Source organism: Heteronotia binoei, chromosome 11 (genome assembly GCF_032191835.1).
Source record: "Heteronotia binoei isolate CCM8104 ecotype False Entrance Well chromosome 11, APGP_CSIRO_Hbin_v1, whole genome shotgun sequence".
Classification (NCBI taxonomy): Eukaryota; Metazoa; Chordata; class Lepidosauria; order Squamata; family Gekkonidae; genus Heteronotia; species Heteronotia binoei.
Window position 1 is genome coordinate 43,479,947 of NC_083233.1, and position 16,701 is coordinate 43,496,647.

Here is a 16,701-nt window from a genome sequence, read left to right on the forward strand (position 1 = left end):
CTCTAAAAATGGGTCTGTGCATTATTTTCTCAGAAACAGGCCTGTTCGTCTGTGGCAGACCTCCTTTGACAACTGAGTGCAGAATTTCCAAGGAACTAAACTGAGTCTCCCTCAGTGATATCCAAACTGTTCTTGGTGCACAGTGTGTGGGGAGGGGGCACTGGTACGCTTAGAAAAAGCAATGCATCCACACCTCTGTGCCTCCCAGAGCAGAAGGCACCACACAGCAGTGATGCTATCCTGTCCCTCTGTCCAGATATGGATAGCAAGAAAGAAGCCGGAGCCATGGGCAAGGGCAGGCATTTGCTAGGCCTCTGCTGAGCCCCAGGTTCTTAGCAGGGACTGCCGTTGCACATCAGCCTGACCTCTCTCTGTGTGGTAATAGAGGTGGCATTGCTCCCCCCCACCCCGAAGGATTAGGTCAGCCCATCCCTTCTGCCAGAGGAGAGGCAGGAACAGCTGTTGCCTACCAGAGGTGAAGGGCTGGCATGTGGATGGCAGCTGCTGTTTCAGAGTCACCTGCCCTGTCTCTCTGGGTCATGGCCATGCCCGGGAAGGGTGGAAGTGGAACACTTGGAGACAGACTTCATTTGGGCTATCCTGCTGTTGCCAAGAGGATACCTGCCTGTGATTGCAAGAGCAGATTGTGGAAATATGCACGCATGTCTGGGGCTTGGTTATGCAATGTGGGGATAAAGCTGGTCTCACTGTCCGAATGGAGCACTTGCTCGTAATGTCCGCACCTCATGTTATGCATTGTAAAAAATAAAGGAAGAATGTGCAGCTATCCTAAAGGAACAGAAGCCATGTGAAACTGATTGCAGTGTTCCCCCCATATTATATATTCTTTGTTTACAGCCCCTTTGTAGATGTGCTCCTGTTATACCTTTTACTCCCCTGCATCCCAGTTTATCTCTCATCATGTAAGATTTTGTTTACTGTTATGACAACTGATGCAAGTTAAACTTTTTCTAACCTGTTTTTATTTTGAACAATTTTTTAATTGTGGTTTTCAACAAAATAAAGAAGGATTTTAAAGAAAAAAATGCTTCTTGCTTTTCTTCACATCTCTCACTCCTTGACCTGTCTCCCAGACTCTTTAACAACCAGAGAAACACACATTTGTTTTCTGCAACACAATTTTGAAAATGTCTGGATTATTAATTTGCCTTTTTTGTTGTTCCTGTCTTTTGATTCAAGAGGAGCCTTGTGGTAGCTTACATGAAACAGCCAAACACAAAATCTGTAGAATGTATCCAATTCAAAATGTCAGTGCTGCCGAACAAGTTAGTAAGAGAAAGCATACAAATGTTACAGATGTTTTTCCCCCAGAGAGTTTGAAAGGAAGCTTGTTGCCTATATAATTTCCCTGCTTTCACTCATACTAAATGGGTCTTTTGACACTGCTTCAAAAACCTGCAATATAACCACAGGACAAAAGAAATAGCTGTGCACCTTGTGGGGTATGAAACTCCACTCCAAACCACTTTTACATTTCTTAAAATTCATGTCTGTCTCATAGTAAGGATTAGATTTACTTCATTAAGTTTCCAAACAAAACTCAATAACATTCTGGAAAGTCATTTTCAAAAGACAAATTAGAAAACATTCACTTGTGTGTTGTGGGAGACAGGGCTCATTCCTTGCTGTGTGTCTTATGACCCCAGTCCAGCTCTAGCCACTCTTCATTGGATGCCAGTCATGGTGTCAGATAACCTTGCACATCCTCCTCTGCGCCTGTACAATTTAGTCAACTCCTTCAGCTACAAACATGCACCTGAGTACTTGCACAACATGTTCTTTCCTGACTTAGAGAGGGTACTGCTGTACTTACACTGCAACAGACAACTCAGCAACTGCTTCAAGGCCATAAAATGACTTGGAAAGCAGCTGTCTTCACACTTTGCTTCTAAAGTCAAACGATACTAGCCAGAAAGGAGAAATTGATCTGGGTTCATTTGCGCACAATGCACTTTTTTCCAGTAATTGGTTTGGGTTTTGGCCTACTGAAATGGAAAACAAAATAGGAAGTGATCCTAATACTCGTTGTGCCAGCACACGAGGGCTCAGGATGGGACCTAGCCACACTGCCTCTAGACACGTACATAACTTCTGTTATATGTGTGGGTTACCCAGCATTATATTTCACGCTCTGAGGAGTAACATTCCACTTCTCTGTTAATAAATAAAATAAAATAGGATAAGGGCAATAAAACCCACGAGGGATGAGGTCATAAATATTATGGACTGAAGGGCGGTACTTTGTTCAACAAAGCTTCACAGGCTCTTCTCAGAGATCTCAAACATGCCAAAGTATGTGTTTCCATGATCATAGTTCACTTTGGAGGGGTCCGTCACATTGATGAAGACAGTGTGCCCTTGCTGGAGTTTGACAACTCTTCCAAGATGAACTGACTGCATGCTGCATACGTTGTTTGAACGACCAGGTGTTCTCACTCCTTTCAGCAGTAGCTGGTCTTTCTCAGAAGGCAGATGCAGGTACATGTACACACTGAATGGCACATGCAGCCCAGATTCCATGCAAAAGGTGACTTGGGCATAGATATAGTATCTTCCTCCTCTGGCAACTTTTAGCTTTCCATCTTGGTAGGAAAATGTGTCATCATTCGGGGCATACAGTGCCTCAGTCCATTGCAAAACTATGGGGGAAAATTGATTTATTTTTATTTTTTTTATATGAAGCACATTTTGCCTGAACCAAGCCAATGGTCCATCTAGCATAGCATTTGTTGAGAAAAATACTGTCAGTGGCTGCATTGTATTGTTGAGCACTTTATTAAGCTCAATTTAAATATCCCATCTCCTGTGCAAGCTTTTGAGTTTCCTAACACCGTTCATTAGTCTGAATGTTAAACTCAACAGAACCAAGCAGGAGGGAGAGGGGTTTCAGGGCAAGACAGATAGCCCAGAAGTCTGTGAACTGCCATAAACCTCTGAACACAGGGTGCATTATGCAGACTTAAATCAGTTTAAGATAGGGTTGCCAATCCTCAGGTGGGGGCAGGGGATCCCTTGGTTTGGAGGCCCTCCCCCTGCTTTAGGGTCATCAGAAAGTGGGGGGGAGGGAAATGTCTGCTGGGCACGCCATTATTCCCTATGGGGACCAATTCCCATAGGGTATAATGGGAAATTGATCTGTGGATCTCTGGGGGGCTGTTTTTTTTAGGTAGAGGTACCACATTTGCAGCATAGCATCTGGTGCCTCTCCTCAAAACACCCTCCAAGTTCCAAATAGAGTGACCCAATTCTATGCGCCCCAAAAGAAGGTGCCCCTATCCTTCATTATTTCTAATGGAGGGAAGGCATTTAAAAGGTGTGAGGTCCCTTAAATTTGATGGCCAGAACTCCCTTTGTCATAGCCTGGCTCCTGACCACACTTCCAATGTCACCTGGCTCCACCCCCAAAGTCTCCTTCCAAAGCAGCCATTTTCTCCAGAGGATCTTCAAGCCCCACCTGGAGGCTTTCAATGGTATTCACAATAGCCTTTGATATTGTGAAGACCCATGACAAGTATCTGACCAGATGGGTTCTAGCCTATGAAAGTTTGTTAGATTTAAAAAAAACCCAACTTGTTAGCCTTAACAGTGCCACAAGATTCCTTTTATTTTTACTGGTGTATTTGAATCTAGCCCTACAGAATGTAGGCAGAGATGGCACATGTGAATGCTTTCGTATGTCAAAATTTCCCTTCATGTGGAAAGAGGGCATGTCAGAGAGACAGCTAGGCTCCTTTCCTGCTTCACACCATGGACACATCCAAAAAACTATACTGGGTGTATTCTAGATCTGCCATGTCTTTCCCCCCAAATCCTGAGAAGTTGGAGTTTAATATGAGTGCTGAGAATATTTGAGATAATTGATAAGTATCATCAGGGCTTTTTTTTTGTAGAAAAAGCCCAGCAGGAACTCATGACACCAAGTCACCTAAAACTACCTTCCCACTCAAAAAAAGCACTGAGTATCACTAACAAGCAACTCCCAGGGTTCCCTGAAGCGATATGAAGACTACAATACCACTTAATACTATAAAATATGTTTTTTGAGTTTCAAAGGGATTATATCAGTTGAAATCCAACCAAGCAGCTTACAGTTACATAATCAGTTTGAATGACATTATAGCATTAATAAATAACCCCAACAGAACCCCTTCCCTTTCATTTTCCATCCAGCCAAGCTACTTGTGCTCTCAGTGCATTCTTGAACTTAACTAATTGCAGTTGTACAACCGGCAGGATTGGAGCAAAATCTTTCATTAACTATCCTTTCTGTATTTACTGCTTGGTTTAATTCTTTGATTAATTTGAACACACACACAGTGGGAAAATGCTGACTTTGTTGTGATTTCCTCTCATAATCACACCTTCCTCCACAACAACATCCATGATAGACCCTTGTAATCCATACCTGATACTGGCTGAGAGCTGTCCTTGAAACCTGCAAGGTGAATGGATGCTGTTGACTTCTCCCCTGAAAACAAAAAGAAAATGGCTCTCAGTGGGCTTTTCATTAGGGTTGCCAATCCCCAGGTGGGGGCAGGGGATCCCCTGGTTTGGAAGCCCTCCCCCCACTTCAGGGTCATCAGAAAGCAGGGGGAGGGGAGGGAAATGTCTGCTGGGAACTCTGTTATTCCCTATGGAGATTTATTCCCAATGAAAATCATGAAGAATTGATCCGTGGGTATCTGGGGGGGCTGTTTTGGGGGGTAGAGGCACCAAATTTTCCATATAGCATCTAGTGCCTCTCCCCAAAATACCCACCAAGTTTCAAAAAGATTGGACCAGGGGGTCCAATTCTATGAGCCCCAAAAAGAAGGTGCCCCTATCCTTCATTATTTCCTATGGAAGGAAGGAATTGAAAAGGTGTGCCGTCCCTTTAAATGTGATGGCCAGAACTCCCTTTGGAGTTCAATTATGCTTGTCACAGCCTTGATCTTGGCTCTATCCCTAATGTCTCCTGGCTCCACCCCCAAAGTCCCCAGATATTTCTTGAACTGGACTTGGCAACCCTACTTTTCATATACTAAACAAGGTACACTTTGGCTCAGTGCAATACTACATCTTAGGATATGAGATACACAGATGATCTAGAACTAAAATGTAAAAACTAAATTGTAAAAGCTTTGGAATCAGACCTTGGATGTTTAGCTTTCAATTTTGTAAACATTGCCTACTGATAAAAGTCTTTAGCTCTTAGCCTGACAAGGCATACAACTTCTATGGCTTGCTCAGAAAGTCATGGGGCAGTATGCTGACTCACAGTGGTGGTGGAAAGTGCCATCAAGTTACAACTGACCTACAGTGACCCCATAGGGTTTTCAAAGCAAGAGACATTCCAAGGCGGTTTCCCATTGCCTCCTGGGAATGTACAAAGCTGCCTGTATTGAGTCCTACCTTAGGATACTCTGACAGCTGCTCTCCAGAATCTGAGGCAGAGGAAGCTCTTTTCATAACCCAGTTATTTTCCATTGGAGATTACTGGGATTTCTGCACCCAGCACAGGTACTTTGCCATGGAGCCATAGATCCTTCCCTCAAAAAAGGGCCCCTCCCTCCCCCCCCCCAAAAGCAAGCTTGTCTGAGATGCCAAAAGCACAGTTGACAAAACCATTTGATGAACTTGACTGGGAACAGATATCAAGTCAGATCAACCTATCACTTCCCAGAGGTTAGCCCCACAGAATCCACAACTGGTGCATGTAAGTGTAAATTAAGAAGGTGGAAGCATGTCAAGAGCAATCATAACAAGTCCAACAAAGAAGAACATTGATAGAAATCTTCATAAGAATTAAGACATTAAAGTTTCGTCGGCAGCTGCCCTCACAGTGTTGGTTTTATTCTCTGTCACATTCTTTTATCCCAGTGTGTTTTTAAACTTTTTTTTTTTTTAAATTACTCTTCATGTCCTCTGCGGCTTGAGGGCAGGGGGAGGAATCTGCCTCCCACAGAAGCTATTTATTGGTTGGCTCAGCCTTTTACACCGAACATTTTCTGGTTTCATGCACCACCCCGTGTCAGAATTCCAAAAGTGCCAACAGGCTCAAAAAAGCTGATGGCCCCCTCATAAGAGCTCCCTCAGTTTAAAAAAAGTGATTTAGAATTAGTTCCAGCGTTTTTTTTCCCCATCATATATTTATGCTTGCCAAATTTTCAAAGCCCCCACCACCACACAGGCAACACTGGACTAGAGGCCACAATGGTCCAACTCAGTACAAGTTATTTTTCTGGGAAACATGTTCCAACCTGGCTGTGCTCTTCAGAGACTCACAGCTCATGACTTTTCAATCTGTCCCAAATTATTTAACCTCTTTGGGGCACTGAAGTTTGAAAGGAGTCATTTCAACCCTCAAGAGATCATGTTGGATCCAGCCAGTTTTTCTACTGGTGTGAAAATGGGGAGGGAAAGTAAGAAAGTTATACCGGGAATCATAGGATCTGCATGAACAGCCATTGGTGAGGTACTGTAATAAACAGAGTGGCAAAATTTAGTGGAAAAGATGGCTGGATCCAACCTGATGTCCTGATGTCATTTCTTTCACCCTAATTCCTGTTGAAAATTGCCTTCTTAAGGTCAATCACATACCTTTTTGCATGGCAGGAGGACTTTCCGGGGGAAGGGGAACCTACAACAAAACGATTTAAAATACTTATCAGTAAAGGTACAATAGCATCTATGAAATGCATGCTACACTAGATATTGATCAAAACTCAGTGGCTGGCAGATAACATTTCACCTTTTGGGAAACCCTTTTTGACTTCTCATCAAGAACATATCCCCAAATAGGATTCTATTATCAAGCTTACAGGGGTGGACCAGGGGCAAATTTCAGTCTTGGGCTCTAGGAACAATTACTGTGCTCCTCATTTAAGGTGACATCAGTAGAACGCAAGAATTAATTATGAGTCACCAGTAGAACACAAGAGCCTGCCTGGCTGCAGCAGACCAATGGCTCATCTAGTCTAGCGTTCTGTTTCCCACAGCAAGCAACCAGATGCCCTTGGCAACCAGGGCAAGGAGCCTTCCCCAACATTGCTCCCTCAACAACTGGTATGCAGAGGTATACTGCTTCTCAACATGGAGGTTCTATTTACTCCATGTTAACTCATAAGAAATAACTACCTTTTCATACTTTTGTTCACAGAACCAATCCATATGTTCTTGGAGCAGTAAGGTTATCTGCCCCTTAAACTTATTCCTGCCTTAGTAAGCTTTATAAAGACACACTATTTGGATTGATCCAATGGCATGGTTCCTATCCAGGACAGTGAGTCAAAACCTGGTATACTTAAGCATCTCCTTTGCTTGGTCCATGCACACTCAACAGGAATAAGAGAATGCTCTAGAAACCCCTGCAATGTCACCTGCTGGGAGAAGCACTTAGGGAGGCAGTAGAGTGCAACGTTTTCCCAGTTCTTTAAGCCTAGTAGGGCTGAAAGACATGCTATAATATCACACTCCACTTCCTTCTCCAACAGTGTGTATGTGAGAGTGTGCATGCGTGAGAGAACAGTATGCTTAATGGAGGGGAAAACTGAGAACATCTTGCCAATGGCCCCTCAAAGCCTAGAGCCAGTCTTGTTCACCCCCAGCAACTGGTCTCGAATGCATATCCTGACTGTGTATCACTGACTGAAAATACTTCCTCCATAAAGGTTATCTGGTGCAGACTTTCTGCTTGTGACTCAGAGTCTTCAAAAGCTTCTGCTCTTACTGGATTTGCATGGTGAAAATGCTGCGACAGGAAAAGCTCTTATATAAACGGAAAGTCTAAAACGAGGGCATGAATCTTCAACAAGGCGAGTGCAACTTTGCTGGTTTCCTTTGTTACCACCACTAGACCCAGTTTCAAAGTGACGGCTTTTGCTTTTACTTCGCTTGGCTGGGCTGCCTGCTGTGCAGAAACAGAGCTGGTGAAAGTTGGCTATCATTCCATTAGGAAAAGTTCCACCTACTGCATTTCTGCAAGCCATAGAAGCAGGCTGTTAACGAGTTGGCATGGTGAGCTTGCCTTGGACACAGGATTGCCAATCAGTGACTGGCACCTGATGGAAGATTAGGAAGGCAGAGTCACAGGGAGGAACTGACACATTGATGGCATGAAGTCATTTTCAGGGTAAACCATGTCATATGACTCCATGGTTTCACCGTAGAACATCCACCAAATTCAAGACTTGCTTGGCATCATTTCTGGGTTCACCCCAGAAATAACATCACATCATTGTTGTGGCATTTTTTCCTCTCTCACACACACACAAACACCCCACTAGCCTACCTAATGGCAGTGGGGGTGCTGACAGTATGTCTTCTGCTATAGTAGGAGACCTTGAAATCCTTTTTGGGTGGGGGAGAGAGAAAGAGAGATAAATCTTTTATTGCCTAAATTAGCCTGATCAAGGCACCAAAGGTGAAGGTGGGATGGACTGTAATCTCTGTTAGAGCATCGTCCATATAGAAAGGTCAAGGTTCAATTCTTGGCATCTCCAATTAAAAGGGTTTCAGATAGCAAATGCTGATGAAGACCATTCTTTGCCTGAAATGCTGGAGATAACAACTGCTAGTCTTTACAGACAAGACTGAGCCAGATAGACACATGATCTGACTTGAAAGCAGACACATGCTTTCCATGAAAAAAGCTGCAGGTTAAAATATTGGTATACTCTCCAATTAACGGACCCTTGGGCTCAGTCAGAAATGTGTCCTGTACCAAGTATGAAATGCAAATTGCAGCTCAATTTGCCTAGGAGCCATGCAGGGAAGGGAGAGGGTATCGATCCCTACAGCTTCTATTTAGTTTTGCAGTTCAAAAACCAGGCTCTGTTATTAGCATTGGGGGGTGGGGAGGGCTCGGAGAGGTGTTTTTAAAGAACACATTTTCTCCTTTAAAATGCTAATAACAAAATGGGGGGCGGCGTTAACAGCAAAACTAAGAAGAGGTTGCAGAGTTGAACATCCTCTCTTTTCTCTGCACAGCTCAGAGGTAAGTTGGAGCCCTGTTTTGTCTCTCAATCATACCAAGCAACACTAGGATCAACTATGAGCAGAGATGACAAATTCTAATTTTGCAAGGCTTGTTGCCTAAAGGAATGCTCAGACTCCACCCAGGTTGGCTTATGTTCTGCTTGCCATTCACAAGCAGGGAGCCCATTTTTTATGGACTGTTCAACTGCCTATGTGCAGCTCAAGCCTGTGGTTTGTTTGTTTTTTTAACTATTAGTGCATTCAAACAGTGCAGTGTAGCACAATACAGTCAGCAATATTCCATATGAAGGCATTCTTACACAGCCTAGTTTAGATGGTCCTAGTTCCCCCTCTTCACTTTTCATCCCTGCTCAAAGCTCAATAGCCAACCTTACAGGTAAACAAGGAACACATTCATCAGTCAGCCAGTCACCATAAACCAAAACTGTACTTTTAAAGGTCTTACTGTTTCATTTTATCAATTAGGCTATTAACACTTTTGCATTTTTGCACAGCCCTATGCTAGTGCCCTCCCCCAAGGAATTTAATTACTTGACCTGGACATCCACAACCCTGAAGGAAAATTGATTTCAGCTGGTGCACAGATGCAAAATGGGCTTAGAAGGCAGAAGGAAACGGAACTGAAACATTCTAGCTATGGTGTAACTGCAAAGCTTTTCGGCAGCTGCTGAACCCCAGCCTTGGGAAGATGAGGAGAAATTTTTTTATATACCCCACTTTTCTCTACCATAAGAAGTCTTGAAGTGGCTTCCAAATGCCTTCTCTTCCTCTCCCCACAACAGGCACTTTGTGAGGTAGGCTCACAAATCATCATGGCTATAAAACACAGTATGTTTCACAAAGGTTGCAGAGCCCCTAGTTGTGTATTTTAAAAAATGAACAAGCCAGATGTTAGATGGTGCCTTACCTTGCTTATTCGGTCCAGGAGATCTGGGAATAGGTTTAAGATTGCTGTACAATTCAGCAACGTTGTGTCAGCATCTTGTGTTTTCAGACATTTCTGTAATCTTCTAAGGAACAAGAAGTCTTCTCGTAAATTAATCTCATCTTCCACCTGAAAAATCAGAGAAAGCAAATTTGTTTACAGCAAGGTGTGATAAATGTAAGAAATCATCTTGTAAGAAAAGACAAGGGTTTAGTTTCCAGAAAGAAAACAAATAAATACATATAATGCAGAGGAAGGCTGGATACCCAAAACCCATCCTTGGTCTAATTCTAACAAGTTTGATGAGTATTTTACTATATAGGTTTTCTGGATGATTCACAGTACAATGCCAATTACTGAGACTTGCCATTGAAATCAGCTGGCCTAAGGATAGTGGTGTTCAATTGTAGTCAACGAATCTCTGATGTATAACAGCTCACCAATAGGAAAGCAGTTCCTTGACTGTTCTGCTATGCAAGCAGGTCTATTTTCAGACCACCAAGATGATTTGTTACATTTCTCTCCTCCTTCCTCAGTTCCGGGAGGCATGCTCATTTCCTTCACATTTTATCCTCACAACAACCATTGGAAGCCATGGCTTCATAGCAGAGTGCTTGCTTTCCATGCAGAAGGCCGTTTTTGTCCCTTGAATCTTACGTTAAAAGATGTAACAGGTGTGGAAAGGATTTTCATGGTCTGAAACCCTAGAGAGCTACTGGATGTTGGAGTGCACAGTATGGAGTTTGGTGATGAACAGTCAGGACACAGCACGAGGCAGCTTCCCATGTATCAAAGATACAGTTTTACATTTTCTGAGGACAAATGTGAAATCTTTTCCCCAAATAACATCAGTTCCTTGCCTACAAAAGCACTGAGAAATATCCTTCTGAAAACAGCCCAATGTGAAGACATTCAGCATGGTCTGATTTTGGTCTGATAAGCAACCAATTCAACTTTCACACATTTGTAAAGATCTGTTGTCTATGTTTTCCTCATTGTTTCTGGTCCTACAGTACCTACTCCAAATTAGTCTCATCTGTCAGTGCAACTTGATCCAATGAGTTCATGAGCTTTTGGAGAGAAAAGTCCAAACTAGCCAAGACAGCAGAAGATCTATGATCCTTTCCCTCCATTTTCTTTAATGTATTCACAGAGAAGGCAGAACAATTTGATTGGGACCAGCGGGCATACAGAGGAAAACTTTTGCCCACTCCAGCATTGCAGGCCTATTCTGAATCACAACCCCTTTCCACAGCTGCTTTGTTTAAAAAGGCAGGCAATCCAAACATGATTTAATTGATTTGATTTAGATAATTTAATACCCTGCATTTCTCTTAAATGGGAACCCAAAGGGTCTTAAATATATACTATAATTTTTAAAACAACAGTTGAAACCAAATACAATTGAAGTAAATATCAACAATGACCAAAAAACCACAAGTCCATCCACATCCTGAGCAGGTTCTGAATCCCATGGGGCTGCTCACATGATAGTCACAGGATCTTCCGCCATTTTGTCTATCTCGACTCTAAAACAAAATGAACTGCTGCTTCCTTTGATAAATAGGGCTGACTTTTTTGCAACACATTTCAGATTTGGGGAAAGTTTAGAATTTGAATTTGACTGTAAATTTTGAAAAAATTGATTTTGACAAGTCTGATTTTGAAATGATTTTGCATTTGATAAAGGCATATTTTTAAAAACAGAAATTAATTTTAAGATACAAACATCAATTCCCCTCCCCAATATTCAAGCTTTTTCACCTCCCTGCAGCCCAAATTCCTGGATCCCACAGCTCAAATAATTGGGAATGATGGCAAACTATTTTGGAATTTAGAAATATGATCTATAAACTAACTCATTCTGGCTCTTGCTTCCTTCTTCTATTCAGCTAACACAAGCAAAGTTCTGTGTATGAAAGCCAGATAGCTGCATAGATCTAATGGCTAATACAGGGGAGAGACTGAATAAGCCCCCCCCCCCAATTATTTTGCAAGAAAACTCAAGCTCATAACTATTTTTGAGGGGAAAGATAGCATTTCTAAAAATAAATAACTAGTTTAGCGCCTTATGGTCTTTCCACACTCACGACCTACTTGGGCAACCACCTGTAGCTGGTTTTTAATTTTTATCTGATTATTAATTTTACTGCATTTTCTCTGGCTTTTCTATCACCTATTATATTTTTATGCAGCCAGTTCTCCAAGGAGCTTAAGATGACATAAATGGTTTTCCGTCCTCCATTTTATCTTCCTGTGGGTTAGATGTGGATGAGAGCAAAGGAATGGCCCACAGTCACATAATAGTCTTCATGTGTGAACAGAGATTTGAACACATATCTGCAGTCCTAGTCTAAAATTGTAATCACTGCGTTCAAGGGCCCTAAATCTTTTGTCAATCCCTGGCCCGAAGGAGGCTAAACTAAGTTCGAACAGGGCCTTCTCACTGGCAGCACCAATGTTATGGAATAACATCCCAAATGACCTCAGGGCCTTACAAGATCTTGTCTAGTTCCATAAGACCTGTAAAAGAATATTGTTTCAACATGCCTTTAAGAACTAAGGGCAGAATGCTGCCAACCGCTTAGAAGCCGGGTATATTTATATTACTATCACTGCATTTTTGTGAGACATCTACCTAGGCCATCAGCATATCCGGAACTACGAGAAACCATTAAGAACTATGGGACACCATCCATTTACCTGTTTATCTTATACATTACATATCAGCAGATATAGCACCACAGAAGTTAATTTTATATATCATGGTTTTAATAATTGCTTAATGTTTTCTACTAATATTGTTTTATAATAGATTATTGTATTTTATTATGTTAATATGGTATTAGCTGCCCTGAGCCTGTTCGCAGGGGGGGTGGAATACAAATATAAATAAATAAACAAATAAACACTCACTACCCTGTACTACACTGGCCTTTCCTTCTCTCTCTCTTTTTCAGTAATTTCTCTTGTTCCAAGAGCTGATTTTAGTGTCATTGGGGTGAGTTAAGAATTCAAGAATGTTAAGATGAGCTTCACTGGATCATACCAAAGGTCCATCTAGGTTGCCTCCACATGTTGATAATTCTCCACGAAGCTCTCATCTCTGCCATGAATGCACAGGCATCCACATGGCAGATTTTCCTGCACTTTGATTGATTCAAGGTCAACAGCACTATAATAATAGGTCAGTTTCTGAATTTAAAAACAACTGGGGAAAGTCTTCCTGTTGTCCGGGGAAGGGAGACAATCATGGGGGGAGGGGCTGGGGCAAGAAAAATGTTCAATATTTCTCAAGAGTTTTTTATCAATCCAGGTTTGGGGAAAGATCAAAGCAAAGCAGGGGGAAAACCTGGCTAGTTGATGATTAGGGGATGATGGTGAATGGCTGCTTTAAAAAAGAAGAAGAACCCTGCTCCATTCATGCCAAGCCAGAGCAAAACTTCCATGAGGAAGCAGCCCTAGTCCAGCATTCAGCGGGATGATTCCAGGGAACCTGAAAGCAGGACATTAAGAGTTCGTGCTCTGCAGATGTGGGGAACTAATAGGACCATAACCTTCATATACTAGCTCTGAGGATGGAGGTTTGTTCACCTAGCAAGGGTAAACTACTGACAGAATTCTCCTCCTTTAATTTTTAAAAAATTTTTTAAAAATCATCTAAACTAGTGGCTGTCTTATCTCAGGGCAACAAATTAATCAACATTAATTGCACAGGGTGTGAAACAATGCTTCTTTTTAGTCTGCCGGGAATCTACTGGCTGTCGATTTCTTTAGGCAATCCCAAGTTACTACCTGTGGAAGAAAGGGAAAAGGTTCCTTCTCTCCATTTAGCTGCACCCTGCCTAATGCAATAAATGTATCTGCACTCTCTCTCTTTAAGCTATCTTTCTTCTTGAACTGCAACCTTGCTTCATCATTCTTGATCATCCGGGGTTCTTTTTGTTGCTCCTTTCCAGTTCTGTGATCACTCTCTTATAGAGAGTGGGACTGCCAGTGGTATTCCAAGTGAGTATGCAAGGATATTGAAATACCAGGGGTCCCTTTCCTAACAATCCTCAGCATGAAATTTGCCTTTGCAAGAACATGGTAGGTCTGCTGAAGGTCTAACCAGCTATTCAATAGAAGAGCACAGAATTAATCACTATGGGCTATGCAAGGGTTCCACATTCTTCTTTGTTCCTGGGGTGGCTGGAATGGTGGCTATAGGATCTTTGGCCTGGGATAGACAATTTTAAGAACTGAAGGATTTAAGAACCATCATTGCCTTCAGTATTCACAGTCAAACAGATTTTTCAGTTTCCAAATACTTGCAAAGATGAGTTTGGGTCACTGAATCTACAGCCAAGGGATTCATTGCACCATGCTGAAACACTGAAGAATAACTATCATGGAGAGCTGTCACCAGTTGGAAGAAATGATACACACACACAAGACACACAATGCTGCCTTATATTGAATTAGAGTAGACCATTGGTCCATCAAGGTTAGTATTGTCTACTCTGACAGGCAGCAGCTCTCCAGGGTCTCAGGCAAAGGTATTTCATATCACCTACTACCTGATCCTTTTAACTGGAGATATCAACAATTGAACTTGGAACCAAGCTGATGCTCTACCATTGAGCCACAGTCCCTTTTCTAATGCCTTTAAAAGCAGCTTCATATGTCAACATTATCTGGAGTGAGCAAAGTGTTTTGAAAGGGTTAACTGGGCGATTATCGGATTCCAGCATCCACAGTCCTTTCCTTTTCCTTTTGTTTTCCAGTAGCTGCTGAGTTGTACTCTTTGAAGGCTGTCCACGTAGCCTGAATACCAGAATCCTTGTTAAAATAACCATCACAGTGAGTATCTGTGGTCTGAGAAGGAGCACTTAGTGGTCCCAGGTGTAATTTTTTCACTGTGGCTGAAAGGCAGAACACCTGCTTTGACTACCAAAGGTCCCTTGTCATTGATGGCTACCGAAGGATCTTAGGAAGCAGGTGCTGGGAAAGACCTTTCTCTGCCTCAGATACCGCCCCAAGTCAGAGTAGATAAGGCTGAGTGAGACAAAATCACAGTCTGGCTCAGAATAAGGCAGCTTCTTATGTCAGTGAAGCCTCTCCCTTGCTTAGCAGTTAAAAACCATTCTTATTCGCTAACCCGCATCAGTTATGCAACCTGGTCTTACCTTGTCCAGTTTCGTGTGAAGATACAAACCAAAAAGTACAGCCCCAACTAGTAGAGCTATCACAAAGGTGAAGATCAAGTACAGGACTGTTTTCATGGTGCCAGTGGTGCCAGCAGGTCTAGGGGTAGTCGGGGGATATGGCTCATTCGGGTCCATGAACTTCCAGTGTCTGATGCCCAGTGCGCACCCAGCATGAATACCACTTCACTCTTACTTTGCGCAAGATGGTGATGAGAAACTCGCAGTGTGTTGCCCACAACTTCCTGGGGAACAAGCTAGTCTTCCACTGTGGGATGTTTTGTTCAGTGTCATCTCTTCGGCAGCAGCAAAAACAAAGTCATTGTTTGAACTCTCTAGGATGCTTTACTTCCAGGTTGTTTCCTACTACTATGTCAAAAGCCATGTGCATTTCTCACCCAGTGTGTTCATACACTGCTGCCCACCTTTCCCCCCCCTATCATGAATCACTATTTTTGTCACTCTGGACTTCAAAGAAAGGACGAATTCACGCTCAAAGTCAGTTTTGAACAATAACCAGCTCATAGGACAGCAACATCATCTTTTGCTCAACGGCTGGACTTGAAATGAGGAGAAGATGCATTTAATGCATTGAAAGATGGGAAATAAGGATGCTGCCACACATTAATGGTAACTGCTGACTCATGAAGTAATGCAGGGTTGATTTGTGTGTTACAAGTATATGTAAAAGCTTCTAAAATCTCCTGTCATGGTAGTTGGTAGCATGTGAATTGGCTAGTTTTTGACATGGTGATGCAAAAAGATTAACTTGTATATTGGAGCTAGTTTAAAAATAAATTGCCAAATTCATGCACTGCTATGCTTGAATGTCCTGATCTGGATAGCCCAGGAAAGCCTGATCTCATCAGATCTTGAAAGCCAAGCAGGGTTGGTCCTGGTAAGTATTTGGATGGGTGACCACCAAGAAATACAGTCGCTATGAAGAGGCAGGCAATGGCAAACTGCCTTTGAACGTCTCTTGCCTTGAAAACCTTAAAAGGTCACCATAAGTCAGCTGTGACTTAATGGTGAAAAGAAGTGCTTGGATAGTAATTGCTGCTACATGAAACAATTATGACTGTTCTCTAAGGTAACTGGTAGTGGAAAGTGCCATCAAGTCAAAACCAAATTGTGGCAACCCTGTGGGGTTTTCAAGGAAAGAGACACAGATACTACCCTTGATCTTAGCCAAAAGGCTAAGAAGTGACTTGGATTTTTATGAATTGTTTGCTGGTCTAAGACCATTACAAATAAATTCATTTAGAAAGAGACACAGAGAGAGGGTGTTTGCTATTGCCTGCCTGTGCATAGCAACCATAGATTTCCTTGGTGGTCTCCCATTCAAGTACTAATAAGAGCAGACCTTTCTTTAGCTTGCAAGATCTGATGAGATCAGGCTAACCTAGGCCATCCAAGTCAGCGTCCATAAGGTAACTGGCAGGTGTTAAATTAGCTCTGAGTGGATGACTTTCAAAGGGCTTCTCCAGGTACACCTAAATGCCAGTGGAGTTTTTGAATGCTAGAGAAACATACACAGTGTTGCAATCTGCTTTTGAGGTATCTGTCAAATTCAAAAATGATTTGCCATACAGT

At 42.4% G+C, this 16,701-nt stretch overlaps 1 protein-coding gene across 1 annotated transcript; it reads right to left on the bottom strand.

Moving 5' to 3' along the window:
- Positions 1-2,137: 2,137 nt before the first annotated feature.
- Positions 2,138-15,415, bottom strand: CD40LG (CD40 ligand). The gene is made up of 5 exons (XM_060249267.1): positions 15,091-15,415; positions 9,905-10,051; positions 6,601-6,640; positions 4,427-4,489; positions 2,138-2,660 (listed from the first exon to the last, which is right to left on the bottom strand). Exons 1-5 carry the CDS (start codon positions 15,244-15,246, stop codon positions 2,278-2,280), a joined length of 789 nt encoding a protein of 262 aa, XP_060105250.1. The 5' UTR covers positions 15,247-15,415; the 3' UTR covers positions 2,138-2,277.
- Positions 15,416-16,701: the final 1,286 nt, after the last annotated feature.